At 40.6% G+C, this 14,224-nt stretch overlaps 1 protein-coding gene across 2 annotated transcripts in view; it reads right to left on the bottom strand.

Annotated features, from left to right (window-relative positions):
- Window positions 1-14,224, bottom strand: part of cntn3a.1 (contactin 3a, tandem duplicate 1) — a 68,555-nt gene that overhangs the window by 45,430 nt on the left and 8,901 nt on the right. For both annotated transcript variants that reach the window (XM_031845067.1, XM_031845068.1), the window contains exons 3-4: window positions 5,981-6,113; window positions 2,263-2,438 (exon numbers count right to left, since the gene is read on the bottom strand). In XM_031845067.1, the coding sequence (XP_031700927.1) occupies window positions 2,263-2,438; window positions 5,981-6,113 (309 nt within the window). The remainder of the gene's footprint in view (window positions 1-2,262; window positions 2,439-5,980; window positions 6,114-14,224) is intronic.

The raw sequence follows: 14,224 nt of genomic DNA, 5'->3' as shown, positions 1-14,224 counted from the left end.
CAGCGCAGCATTCAGGCTGTAGCACGTCCCCTCTTCGGGTCAGGCGTCCTATACACGTTGCCTATACTGCAGGCCTTGGGCTCTGTTGTATAATGTTGCATCTTGCGTCAGTGAAAATCCTTAGTTACACCAAAAATACCCCTTGGGGATTAGGAAATTCAATCTGGCTCGATAATCAACTAGATTATTCCTTCCAGCACTTCCAGCAGGCGAGCAGAACCTTTTAAATATTTAAGTCTGTATTGTCAACAGGATCAAGGACCTTTATGCTTTCAGAGCTTCAAACTCCTACCAGATGGCAACAGACACTGTTATGTCATCCATCCTCCGGAGGATTAAACATGTAGGCTACGCACTGCACAGCCATGCAATACAAATCTGATGATATGTGACATCACTAGTTTGTGCAAGTCGTAGACATTGATCTCGGTCGCCATATCAGCAAGGACTTCCAAATATAGATAAGACCGTTAAAGAAGGCACAATAGTGGTGTTTGATTATGAGCAGGCTGTAATCACTGTTCTACATTTGTTTTTAGCAGCAGTGCCCAAAAGCCTTCGCTTTAGACTACCAGACCTAATAAGATTACCCTCTACACGCTACTGTAGATCCTTGTGTTTTCCTTATTAATGACCTTTGCTTTGGCCCCTTAGTGTGTGAAAGACCATACCGAGCTCCTCTGAGTCAGAGTCGGTTACCAATGACACGATACGGACTCTCATAACAGGCTGCTCCTCCGTGAATTATTCCCTTGACCCGAGACCCGCTCAATCATAGAGCAGACTTAATTAAGTTAAACAAGAGCAATAAATAAGACGTACGACACGTCGGCACTGATGTTTGTCCCCATCTGTTGACAAAAGCAGCGGGTCCCAGGTCGGGGCCCAGGCAATGGATGAGACCAATCACGATGACATACAGTTCAGGTCGGGGCCTCGAAAATTGAAAGGAAATGTGAATATGATCAACAGCTTGCCAGCAACTCAGGGCACCGATTTGCACTTTATGTCGAAGATTTAATGCTGCTTTGTGACAAAGTAGCACCAAAGCGGGGCAAGATGGATACCTCTGTGCTCTCCCTGCCAAGGATCATCTCTGCGTCGGCTATGGCAGAGAAACAGACATCAGAATTCAATCTAGCTGCACCATCTGTTCACAGATATCAGGGCTGTCATTTGATATGGGCTGCCCATCAAGAGTGGAGGCCTCAAGTTCACCTTGCCATCAGAGATGCCTTAGATTCTGGTCTTATAAAATGTGATGGATGAAGGCTGTAAAGCATCAACTATACTGGTCTGTCAAGGCCCAGCACACAATCATCACAGGGGTGTGAGACGTTTACTAGAGTAAACACCGGCGCTGAATCTTTAATCAGGGTTAGAGAATAAAAGCGTGACAGGAACACCGCCGGTTAATTTGTGTTTTCTCATTAGTAACTTTAACAGTATCAGCATACTGTAAGTGTCTCTCGTTGCTGGTTGTTATTTTTAGTTCGAGAAGATCAGGTCTGACAACAAACAATTTCCAAAGAATCCTACTGGGTCATTATACTTTCAGTGAACCAGAACTTCTGATGTTTAATGAAACTTTTACTTGCCGAGGCAAACAAAGATGGAACTGATCTCAACTGTAGTTGAATTGAGGTGAACTAAACCCAACTGAAGTCAAATAACAAAACTGAAAACTGCTTTTGGTTATTAAAAATCATAGACGCATTACCGCATGGGCAAAGTGGAAACTTGCCCAGGGCCTTGAGTGGCCCTTAATTGGCCTTAAAGTTAATTATTATCTCTTTTTTCATTTAAATTATTTTAGTTTTTAAGATATGAAGCAAACATGATTTTGAATATGTAGTACGATTATGAAATAGTTTGAATGTTTTGTAAATTAGCCAATTAACTGGTAATGACGTAATGACGTAAAGACGACTTCATCGATGACTTTTCTTCAAAGAAGGCCAGAAGAAAGCCGGTGGTTTATTTAAATTAGGGTGTCTTTTCACATTTTTGTACGTGGCATGTACTACGGGCTGCAAATGACAGTGATTTAAAATGTCAAAGTAATATATACAATTTCAAAGTAAAATACATGCTACTTTGGGGTTGTGGGTTGCTATTATACGACCAAACTCTTGCCGCTTGCATATGTAGAGAGGGGTCTGTGGTGACTTTGTGTCCTGGGCCTGTGGTCATGATCGTACATCCATGTTGCAAATCCTTCTGATAAGACACATTGTTTGGTGAAAAATAATATGGACTTACATGCGATGTGCAGACTGGCCTGCCTGCTGACGATGGTGCCAAAAGAGTTTGATGCCAGGCACTGATAGATGCCAACATCTTCCTCTTTATTCAGACGGCTGATGTGTAAGTTTCCTCCCATGAGAGAGTAACGTGACCCTGGCCTGGGCAGGACGAAGGAGTCATTGAGCTTCCACCTGTGAATATAACAGAAAAATCCTTAATATAGAGAGTCAAGATGCCCTGTAATGTATCTTACCTATTGTTCAGACGAATTGATGCTGTTGCAAAAAGTCAAATTAATGTCAAATAGAGAAAAGCCATTAGCCTAAGCTGTGACCAAACAGCCCTACTCTGGATAAACCAGGCATCAACCTCCTGGTTGATGCCTGTGTGTTGCTGCGAAACCCAAATTAATACAACTAAAAGGATAAGCAATCAGCAGCAGTCATTTCAAAAGACTGCTCATTTCTTTTCAGGCTTTTTCTCACTTCAAACACATCTCTTACTCACCAAGCAAATGCTCTACATTCCTCTGACATCTCCTTTGTCTTTCCAGCCTGTTTGTCCATCAATGACAACCGCATCAGTGAGGCCCTTTCACCGTGACTCAAAGTCTGCCCCTCCAATCATAGCGATTATCAGACAGGGGATGCCAAGCACCAGCGGCCAGATTCATCCAACTCTGTGCAGATTCACAACTAAAACTCCGTTCTGATTCTTCTTTCTCATCAGATTGAGAAAGCTGCGTGATTCCGCAGTATAGATCTCAATCACTGTGGAACTGGGTGCACTTGTACGAGCCTCATTGCCACACTCACAGTTAGCCATATATGGATATAGAAACACTATATTAGACCTGTCGATGAGAAATACAGCAAAGAAAGTGCAATTTCTCGAATAGCTTATTACACTCGGCTGTGGCTATTTGTAGCGTCAATACTGCTTATTCATCACATTTCTGCAAACCATCATTGTCGTAAATTCTCAATCATCAGTATTATTAAACGTCTCGGATGATAAATGATTCACTCATAGCGCTCATATTGAAACAGACTGATTGCTTCACAATTCAGGATAAAATGAATCGACCATTAACAGGGAGATGATGGCTCGAATGTAAATAAAAATAACAATGGAATTCATCTCTCATAAATAGTTTTAAATGTTTATAAATGCAGCTTGACATTTTACAAAATGCTGCATCGCCTGCGAAAATAATCACGCAATCGGTGAATTCGTTCAAACAACCTAAAAATATTGGAGCGGGTCTTTGAAATGATATTCAATCTCCTCCTTCTCATATCACCCACTGCTATCTCAGCTAAACCTGGTTGATGCCTGCTCTGAAGTACGCGATGGTGTGCACATTCTTCCTTCATAAGTACCTATGTGTGTGGGTTGTTTTCTTTATTTATATTGCACAGCATAATGGTGCTTTTTGATGAAACCTCTTGTTTTGATTATGGGAATCCAGCAAGTGTGTGAGGGCGAGAGCGAGAGAACAGAAAGATGCAATTGCCAGCAATCAGTTTTTAACTGTACGCGATTCAGGAGATTTAATGTTGTTCACTTTGCATAATTAAAGCTTATGGTCTAAGAAAACCTGCTGAGTTGTAGATGCCAGTTCAACCGAATGCAGCATGTGATCATATTAACTACCTAACTGATGATATAGACTACAAGACAGACTTTACACAAAAACACTAAAGAGTTAAACCTGTTTTGCAGAAAACTTTCTAAATGTATTCAGATACATTTCATCAATTGAATAGGTTGTTGAAATTGTATGTATTATACCCAGGAAAATGGCAAATGGCACTTTCGTTCTCAAACCGAATCACAGTCAAAGGGAAAGAAAATTAGCAGAAAAAAAGAAGAGTGTGAACCAAGACAAACAAGAAGAGCGACACTTTCTTGACTCTGAAGAAAAAGCTTTTCATCGGAGGAAATAAGACACACATTAAGTTGAATGTTAGCTCCTTGGTCTTGATTCGATTTTCAGAGCTCTCTGAGAAAAAGAAGGCTGGGGGTTTCTATTTCTGACCTTCATCCTCCTCCTTCAGTGGGAAGGATTAAGACAAAGACAGCGGCAGAGCGGGGCTGAAGGGAGGGACATATGCAGCAGAGCGGTGCTCAACGGCAGATTGGCTGATTAGATTGATTTAGTGATTTGGTGTTGCAGCTGGAACCGGTCCAAGAGCTCCAGATGAGACAAATCAAGGGTGCACGGTGACAACTTGGAGTGAGGGCTTTATGTGGTAGGAGTCATTGGGTAGTCTTTGGGCAAATTAATTTGTCCTTGGCGAACCTGAAATAGACCTGCCTTCATACGCAGCAGTCAAGAGCCACTCGGCATATGGTGTCCTGCTGCTGAACCTCACAAAGACCCTCAACTCATTCCCAAATCTGGCACAAGTGACCTTTGGTTAGAAAAAGTAAAGTGCAAAAGGCGACGACAGCCCTATGATGTATGCTGACTGAACTAACGACACAGCAATATGTCCATCTGAATATCAGGCCCATCATTAAAAGGGATACAAGTATGAACTCATAACAGCTTGTGATTAATCTGAAAACCACTTCTTAATGTGCTGTATCAACTGCCACAGTTGGTGGCACTTGCAGTAATTAAAGAGCTCATCAAAGCCAAATTTGATTCGATTTGGAATCGGACATGCTCTCAGAATTTGAACTTGCAGATATGAACACGTGAACTGGTTTTCATTTGGAAAAGTAGGACGATCCAGATGGTGAAAGAGCGACTGATTGCTTCATAAGTATTCCAGTCGATCCCAGTGATAAGATCTTGAACATTCATTTCAATTTGTGCCCATTAGGCATAACACCGAGGATCTTCAAGCTACATTAACGGCTGCATATGCTGATATTATGAAGGATCGTTTCAACCTATTACACATTAAATGCTTGGCTTTGCAATTTGCATTTAATTACACTGACAGGAGTACAACAGCTATGTGGCCTCATTTGATAGATTATAAATTAATAGCTTATGCGCTTGATGCACTTTAAAGCAAATCATTGTTTGTCATTTGTTTTCATTTGTTGTCATTTTAGCAGCAACTGGGTACCAACTCGTTTCTAACACAACTGCCCGCTCAACCTCATAGGGCCAGAGTGCCGAGCATCAGTTCCTCCGCACCTCAGTCCGTCACGTGATTTCAATCATGCGTAGTGATAACCTCCAAAATCAGATGCCCTTTGGCAATGTGGGCGCAGCCGTGGGCAGTGATGCTGCACACAAAATGTAACTATAGCTGTCCCGAAGCGGTGATATGGTGGGGCATCTTCTGCCACATCATTTCTGGTATGTGAAATACACTCCACTGGTGTTTTCCTCCCCACTCCATCTCTGTCATGATAGCAGCAGAGTTTTGGTGCATGATTCTCTTGGGTCACTTGATCTTTGCAATGGTCAGTGATACTGATGACAGGAAGCTCTACAGCAGATCAATGACCCCCCCCCCACCCCCAAGGCGAATATACAATAGACCAACAACTGAGGCCAATTAATTCATCATTCTCAAATTAACCATGACTGACAGGGACGCCGAGTGCTGCAGGCATGTGAGCAGCAGCGAGCCATAAGGTCCACAAATCTCCAGTCTTCTCAGGGCAATAAATCCAATCTCACTCGGGGTTTTTTTAGGAAGAAATTCTGCACTTGAAAGCTCTGAGAGAGTTCTGCGTAACAAACCCTGTGTGCATAAAGCAGTACCTGTAGAAGGGCGGCGGGTGTCCCTGGGCCTCGCAGCTAAAGACCACCTCTCGGCGATTCTCACCCGCTCCAAGGGGAAAGACCACACTGCCGGGTTGTTTGGTGAACACAGGCCTCAGCAAGACTCCGCTTCCTGGTTGGAGAAACAACAAAACTGCATCAGCTTTGATGTCCCGGTGAGCATGAAAAACATTTTTTTTTTTTTTACATTTTTCTGCTGCCAAGTAGATATTGCAAGCTTAGACAGGAAGGAAGCAAGTGGAAAAACAGTGCAGTGCAAGAGAAGGTTGAATCACTGTAAAATCTCTGTATAGCGTGGATCCATGCGAGCAGAGCCCATGAGCATTTTTCATATTAGACGTAAAAGGCTGCGAGATCCCCCAAGAACTGCATAATCAGCGGGTAACCTTCATAAAACTTTAATGCAAACATCTGAATGTACAGACTTGTCAAAATCACACTACGCTGCCGCCGCGCTTCAGCACAATTTCATTTAAACCCTTCAAACGTATCACCATCTTCCCAGGGGGTGTCATCCAATAGGAAATTTGAAATAAAATGCCGCAACAAATGCTGAGAGCAATTCGGTCTTATTTTGAATCAGCCCCTCTCATTTAAGCCATCCACATGGCGCCCTGTGTGACTCAGATGGAAAAATAAGCCAATAATTTCCAAAATTGGAGGAAAGATACTTGAGAGAAGGGTTGTTATCCTTCCTGAAGTACAAAATCAAAACCAAATTCGTGTGCTCTTTCCAAATAGTTTGTATTCCACTTCCTCAGAACAAAAAACAAACTGACTTCATTCTGAATCTCATCCGGACCACTTATTATTATTATTATTATTATTATTATTATGTATAATGCACGTTTGAGGAGCACTTTCTATGACGTCCATGTCTATAATGCAATAAAAAATACACTTATAATACCTTGTAATCTACTTATAGCACTCTATAATTACAGTTATAAGCACTCATAAATATGCATAGTGCTATATAACTATAATCATAAAACAAGAACACAACAAGCACAACTTCATAATTGCTGGGCATTCACTGACATTTTTGTTGTTGTTCCAAAGATCATATATTATATTTCCCATAGTTGTACATGCATTATAATCACTGCTATAATGTGATGAGGAGTCACTGTGGTCATTTAATGCTAAATGTAAAACAAACTGTTTTGTGTGTTCTTGCATAGATTTAATTAAACTTTTTTCATTCTACTTAAAAGAATCAGATGACTTTTAATCCAATATAATGCATTAAAACAGTGAAAAAGATAATAAAGCATTAAAGCTATGGGAATTATAATACACTATGATCAGTGAGTGACCAGCAATTATGACGTATTATGATACTTTACCTAATAATAAGTCATTATAAAAAATGTTCTAATATGTTTTGATTATTGTTATAAATAAAAGAGTATTTACAACTATAATTATACAGTGCACTAAAGCAGATTATAATACATTATGAGAATGTTTATAATGCATTACAAACATGGGTGTTATAGTTTGCAATTATACAATAAATCACCAGTGCAGCTTGCAAACACCACTGAATGACACTGAAACAGTATTTCTGCATATATACCATGTGTGTACACGTTATTAATATCAGTATTAGTCATCGTGTGGTGTTCTGCAAGGAAGCAGTACTTTTAAATATACAATATAGCACAGCGAATAGATTAGTACCATAACTCTAAATGTGAGTGACATACAGAATTGTCTTTGTAAGAAGAAGAAAACAAGAGAAACAACAAAGACAGCAGCATGTCTAGTGTGACATTTTTTTCCTTGTTAATTACCCAGGCTCAACAGTGAACGTAAGTTGTGAAAGCAAAGCCCACAGTAACAGTGACCCATGGGGCAGTCAACTCTTCACAGAAGTAAACATTCCTTTCTGAGAGGGAAGAGAATTCATTTTGGATTTGTCGGAAGGCATTTGCATTTCTGTAACGACAAAGAAGTGGGAAGATTCCGTAGGTAGGGTAACTCATTTATACGAGAGGCAGGTATCCTTTTCAAGTCTCTGGCGCCATGGGAGTACAAGTTTATCCTCAAGACTCAAAAATAACTCTCTGAGAGGGGAGGGGATGTTTGACAAGGGACCTTGTATGCTGATTGTTCCTCTCCACAAGGATAAACCTCTTGGAAAGTTACGCGGAATAAAAGGCCACCTAATTATAATCGTTGTTAGATGAAGCGTGTCCCTCGAAGCAGCTTTGAGAGATGATTGATTACCAGAAGACACCTCTTCCATACTCAAACACAAATCTGATAAAGCCTGAAATAAACACGAGATGAATCGCTGTGCCCGATTACATTGATAAATGAGTCCAGTTATCAAGTCACAAACATTTGCATTCTGCATCATTTTTTTTTTTTTTTTTTTTTTAAACATGCTTGAATTCAGCTGGGAGCCCCAAAACATTACCCAGCCCTTTAGTTATTAATTAGCGCTTTAAGTCGCATCAATTCAAAAGTCAGAACCCAAAGACAAATCATTAGATTCAAAATGTATCGTTCATATCCCAAATTAATTATAGATTTGTAACTAATCATAATAACTAATCAATGTTACACAAACAGAACAGTATTTCTGTGTTTGTTCTCCCACGTGAATAAAAACCCCAAAGGTGCTCTTGCATTCCCTGATATCCAGAGTTTGGATAAACCTGTTGAATGGTAGAGGATTCATCATGTATGGGCGAGCTTACTACAGAGAATAATGTCAAAGACTGATGATGTTACAAACCCAATGAGATCTTTAAAAAGTATTCAGTCACATATTTGAGTTACTGTATATATGGCACAAGTGTTGAAATGTACTGTTAAAGTGTGGCAATTATAAGAGTAAAAACTTAGGGGTTATCATATTTAAGAGAATTGTAAACGATTGCCATACTGTTGTTTTTTTATGAACAGTTGCTTTATTATTCAGGGCTGCTGCAGCAGTTTCGTGTGCCAACAGCTCAATGAATCCGTGGAAACTGTAAAAAGAAAATGCCCTGCTCTGGCATTCTGGCACTCAACTTATTTTCATGACCACCTGATTAAGAATGTGGCTAAACTGGGAACAGTGAGTGATTCATGGCGCTTATTTAATGTGTTGGACCTCGCACTCATCACTTGCGCCCTGCTGTTGCCACTCTTAAAGCACAAACAACCGCTCAACAGAACCACCTGCATTACTCCTTCTGCACCCACAAGCAAACACCCTAACAGCGCTGAACCATGTCTGTCAGAACAGATTTTGCCTTGGTGTGCATTGCACGAACAATCAATCCCTAAAACGACTGCAATGCAAAAACCTAACTCGATATTCAACTGGAAAGGTGCACTCAGTAGAGCGCAGATCTCTGCCAGGTGTGTCTGCAGCAACAACTGCTGTAATGTGTGATTGAATGAATACAACCAGTGCTGTAAGCGGACTTCATTCAAACTCAAAAACAAGCGGCGATGTTAGGTTATACATGCGATGGGCTCCAAGTTGTTGTATAAAACACTTTATACAATTGTATAAAACACAAAAGTCGTAGAAGCACTGCGCTGTGTTAACACTAGCGGCCGCTACTGGCCGGGGGTCGGTTTATAGTGGTGAGTGAGGAATAAGCAGGTAGTCAATGGCAGTATATGACTCACACCACGAGAGATCCTTGAGCATGCAGCCATAACTGGCCATTCAAAATGTTGTGCAGCTTGTTGTGGCACATTGCAAGAACAGCCGTGGACAGACATAAAAGACGCACGCTCACTCAGTCACAGGCTGTGTGCACACAGGCACACAAAACAACCGAAGACATAACCTCTCCCCGGGCTGTAATACGAATGTAATCAACGTAGATATTTGGTTGCAGCCTATACTCTGAACTGATATGATCTTTGGTAGCACCATGGCAACTGTTAGTCTATAATAATGGTGACTAAGTGTAACGAGAAGGGATTGAGCTCTGGAGGCTGTGCCTGGGGGCTCAGCTCAAACTGATGCAAGCTCTCTGAAACCCTTTCGTTGCCTTCATAGGAGGGAATGTAAGATGCAGCAGGAAAAAGCAGAATCATTTTCGAGCCTGCTTTCTGGTAATCAAAACACAGATGTGCGACACACTGCACCAGACATCGAGGGTATTTTCTCTTTTTCGGAACGATCTAATTTTGGTGGCATACCAGTTGGCTCAGCCAGATCATAGATGCATACTGGAAAGACATCTGGTAAACGTTAAAAAAATGTAGCTCAACATGGACACTCCAATTGGACAGATTGGAGGGAATCAAGAAATGATGTTGAAACCAGCATACCAGAATCTGATGGCGGATCCAACACTGAGCACCCCGGAGCACAGGCAGCAACATAATGAAAAGCTCTATCACAGAAGTATACTCATCAAGAATCCTAACAGGAAGTCGACTGCACAATGCCGCAGGACAGAGATGGAGGTCATTATGAAAGGGTCTTTAAAAAAACAAAAAAAGTGGGCCGCCTACACTCATATCTGTCACCTGCTGCCAGATGCAGCCGTTTTCTTTGAAAGGCTCTTCAGACAACACAAGACTCAGCATCGAAGCACAAGTGCAAGGCAGAGGGAGCTGTTTAGGAGGCTGAAATAAAAACTAATCTCAAATTCAATACTAGCTGACAGCAAATGAATTCCTCCAGCTTACCTCAGCATGAATAAACAGGCACACGGGGAGTCGGCTGTGGGGGAGGTATCGGTCGTTTGTGAGGTCCCAAATCCATTCGTTTCAGCTCAGGGTTTTATGCATCAAATAAAAAAATAAAAAAGCCAATCTTGCTTTTTAAAGCATCTTTCCCCTCTGTCCAGGCCGATAAGGTGCACCTTTAAGGTCTCTCATTCAGGGGCAGCAAATGCTACTCCAGAGCATGAGGAACGTTGAGGTGCTTTTGAGCAAAGTACAGATTCAATCACACTCCTCCAAATATTTGAAATATCTGTCGAACCTGTTTTTCAAGGCCCTTGAAATATAGCAACATTGGTAATACACACGATTATAGGTAATAAAACCCTTAATATTTAAACATTTCATCAGTAAAATTGGGGAAAATGTTAAAGAACTATTGGAGATGGACACATTGGTGTGATTGCAGTACTAAAGAAGTAGTGAGAAGATATATTAGAAACATAAAAGAGAAATAGCACAAGAGTCAAACATTCTTTACTGCTATGACTATCAGCTAGGGTGTACTGTTCTGTACTGCAGACTCTCGTTAATTAAATTAATTACATTTTCAGCGACAGTCTGTGAGCAGACGAACGCGGCCAACACATTCCCAACTAATAGCCAACTGTGTCACACCACTCTCAAGCTAATCAAAGCTAGCGCATGTGAAATCCAATAACACCCTTGTATCCAAGGTATCCAATGCCATGTTCGCTGGTGAAACACAGAATTGATTAGGTCCCACACTCCATTTATGGGAAAGGCAAATTAAAGCCATTTCTTGCTGTTGTTCTCTCTGTTGAATGTCTACATAAACCCAGAAACATATTGCTTCCGATAATGCTATTCGTCATCTAATTGTAGTAATATTGCAACCGTTTCCTCCTCGAGATTGGTTGGAAGGTTGTTTGTCACTTACCTCCTGCTATGGTCTGCACTAATGGAAACATTCATCATGGTTTCGAGCTATGCCATGTTTCCAACTATAGTAACTTACAAAATGTTTGATTTGGCCATTAGTGGTTCTTTTGTTGAAAGTGCAGTTTGAATTCCTGTACTAGGGCTGCAACTAACGAGTATTTATATATTTGTATTAATCTGTCAATTAATCGATTAGTATAAAATGTCAAAAAATAGTGAAAAATGTCTAAAGTGATGTCTTTAAATGTCTTGTTTGGTCAGTCAAATAACCCCAAGCTATTCATTTTAGTATCATGTAAAATAGAGAAAAGCAGTGAATCTGCAGCTGAAAGCAGCTTTTTCTGCCATTTTTGCATGAGAAATTACTTTAACAATAAATCAAAAGTAGTTGGCACTTTCTGTTAATCGACCGATCCATTAGTCGGCTAATCGTTCCCGCACTGTAAATATCTCTTCTCCAATGTAACGTAAATCTCATAAATACCATCCGTAACATAATTTTTATTTTAACCACCACAACACACACTTTCACACTCTCTAAATAAGCTACCGTGAGTGAGTGATGCTGACACTAAATGTTTAACATTGTCTGATGAATAGAAATCTTGTGATGAGAGCATAATTATTGAGTGTCCTGTTCCCGCTTACATCTAAGATAATGCAGGTAAAATGTTCACATCAACGATGAGTCATCTTTACAGACTAATAACGGCAGCATCAAAAGACACTGACACATGCCAGGAAAAGCAGCTCACAGCACTGCTTCAAGCTATTGGGATGTATCATGGCGCTAATACGGTGTATACTGCTGTTTAATTGACAGTGATGTATTTACAAGAAAAAATACACAGTACAGATGAATTATTATGGATCTATAATAAACACGCTACACAAACACATTTAAATTGGATGAAGCAAAAATACAGCCAGCCATGGGAGGAAGATTCACTGGGGAATATTCCTCATCTTCACATGGACACAACTTCAAAGACGCAATTAAATCCTTGCTTCTTAAAAGGTTTTGCCGTGTTCTGATGAATCAATGAGGGTAGTCAATATTTGAAACTCCAGTCGTCTCTGGGATGCACACAAAACAAAGTCAAAGTAGCTCCAGGAGATGTTAATGCTGGCCAGAAGCAACCCTTCATATCAGTGAACAGTGGGGTGGTAAAAGTCATGCATTGTGAGTATTTACTTGGGGTGACCACTGGCTGTGTCATATTAAAAAGGACAGCATCACATTATTATAAATCAGTCATAAAACTGTACTTGCACAACCACAGGTACACATTTTGATCTCTGTGATCATCCCTTCTGATATAATCGTCCTCCTGTTCATAAATGCTATTTCAATGCGTTTCAAAGTGATGGTCCTCTTGTCTGTGTCACAATGCATCCCACCATTTAACATTTTAATCAGAACAAAAACTTAGGATTTTGTTCTCCATTAATATACATTACCGAAGGAAAGGATATCTTCACAACCAGTATGGACACTTACAGCAAAGAGTGTCTAATAAGGCATTTCATGTACATGCAGACATGTCAGTATTGTATTAAGGTAGAATTATAAAATGTGAACTTATCCTTTAAGGCTTACAGGAATCAAGTTGCACAACCACAAACTCAACTCATCATTCTATGAAACCGTCAAGCAAGCGTTTTTTTGTTTTTTGGTTTTTGTGACTCATTACTGCTTTGTTGAATACTTAGTTCTGATTGGCCGATAAGCACTGCCTGAGGTTACTTCTGAACACTGGACATCTACTAATCATAGCCCTGTTGATTTTTCATCACACCGAAAAGCATCACTTCTCTGAAACTGTTGGCATTCACTGAACTAACCATGGAAGATGTTCCCCATATTCATTCTGAATTGTTGTGAAAGCACAGAACATTTGATTGCTGGTTAGACCCTCAGCGATAATCTTACTGGAATTGTTTCAATTTCTGCTTGCAGTGTTGCTAAATTGTAGTCTTTCAATGCAAACGACAGATGTTTCTATGACTGCACTCCTGCAGATGCTCGTGCATTCAGTCAGCTTGTAGTAAAATGTTTTGAAATCAATGTTTTTTGCATCAAATGATTTAACTTTTTGGCAAGTGGTTGTGTAGTAAAAGGGAATATGTACAGCAAGCTTAACAGCAGGGGCTTATTTTTTCTTCACGACCGAATTGTAGTAAACGGTCTCTCTGATATGTATATATATACTTTTTTCAACATTGCAGTGTGGTAATTGAACAGAAATCCCATCTCCTGTCGCCAGTCCTTACAGACAACGAGTTACTTTCTAAGAATAAAAGGAGCCTTCTTGGTTCTACAACCGGGTTGACAAAACCACTTCTGTCAGATGGAGACTGTTGACCCAGTCCTGGAAGTGGCTTTCAGTGTGAAGGTTAGCTGTATGTGTGTGTGTGTGGGGGGGGATAAACCACATCCAGCTGTACCTCAACGCCTCGTCTTTGCTCCCCCTCTCTCTCTCTCTTACCCACACATTAACAAACATACAAGCAGAGCACGCCCCTGCATCGGGCCGTTCAGACCCTCTGGGAGCAATGGGGGGAGAGATGAACAGATGAACAGATGAACTCGCTATGGGAGTGACTTACTCTTGGCCCCATTGCTCTCTC

This window comes from Anarrhichthys ocellatus, unplaced genomic scaffold, assembly GCF_004355925.1.
Source record: "Anarrhichthys ocellatus isolate YVR2014 unplaced genomic scaffold, GSC_Weel_1.0 scaffold5, whole genome shotgun sequence".
Classification (NCBI taxonomy): Eukaryota; Metazoa; Chordata; class Actinopteri; order Perciformes; family Anarhichadidae; genus Anarrhichthys; species Anarrhichthys ocellatus.
The sequence above is the reverse complement of the archived record's forward strand: the minus strand, read 5'-3'. Positions and strand labels throughout refer to the sequence as shown.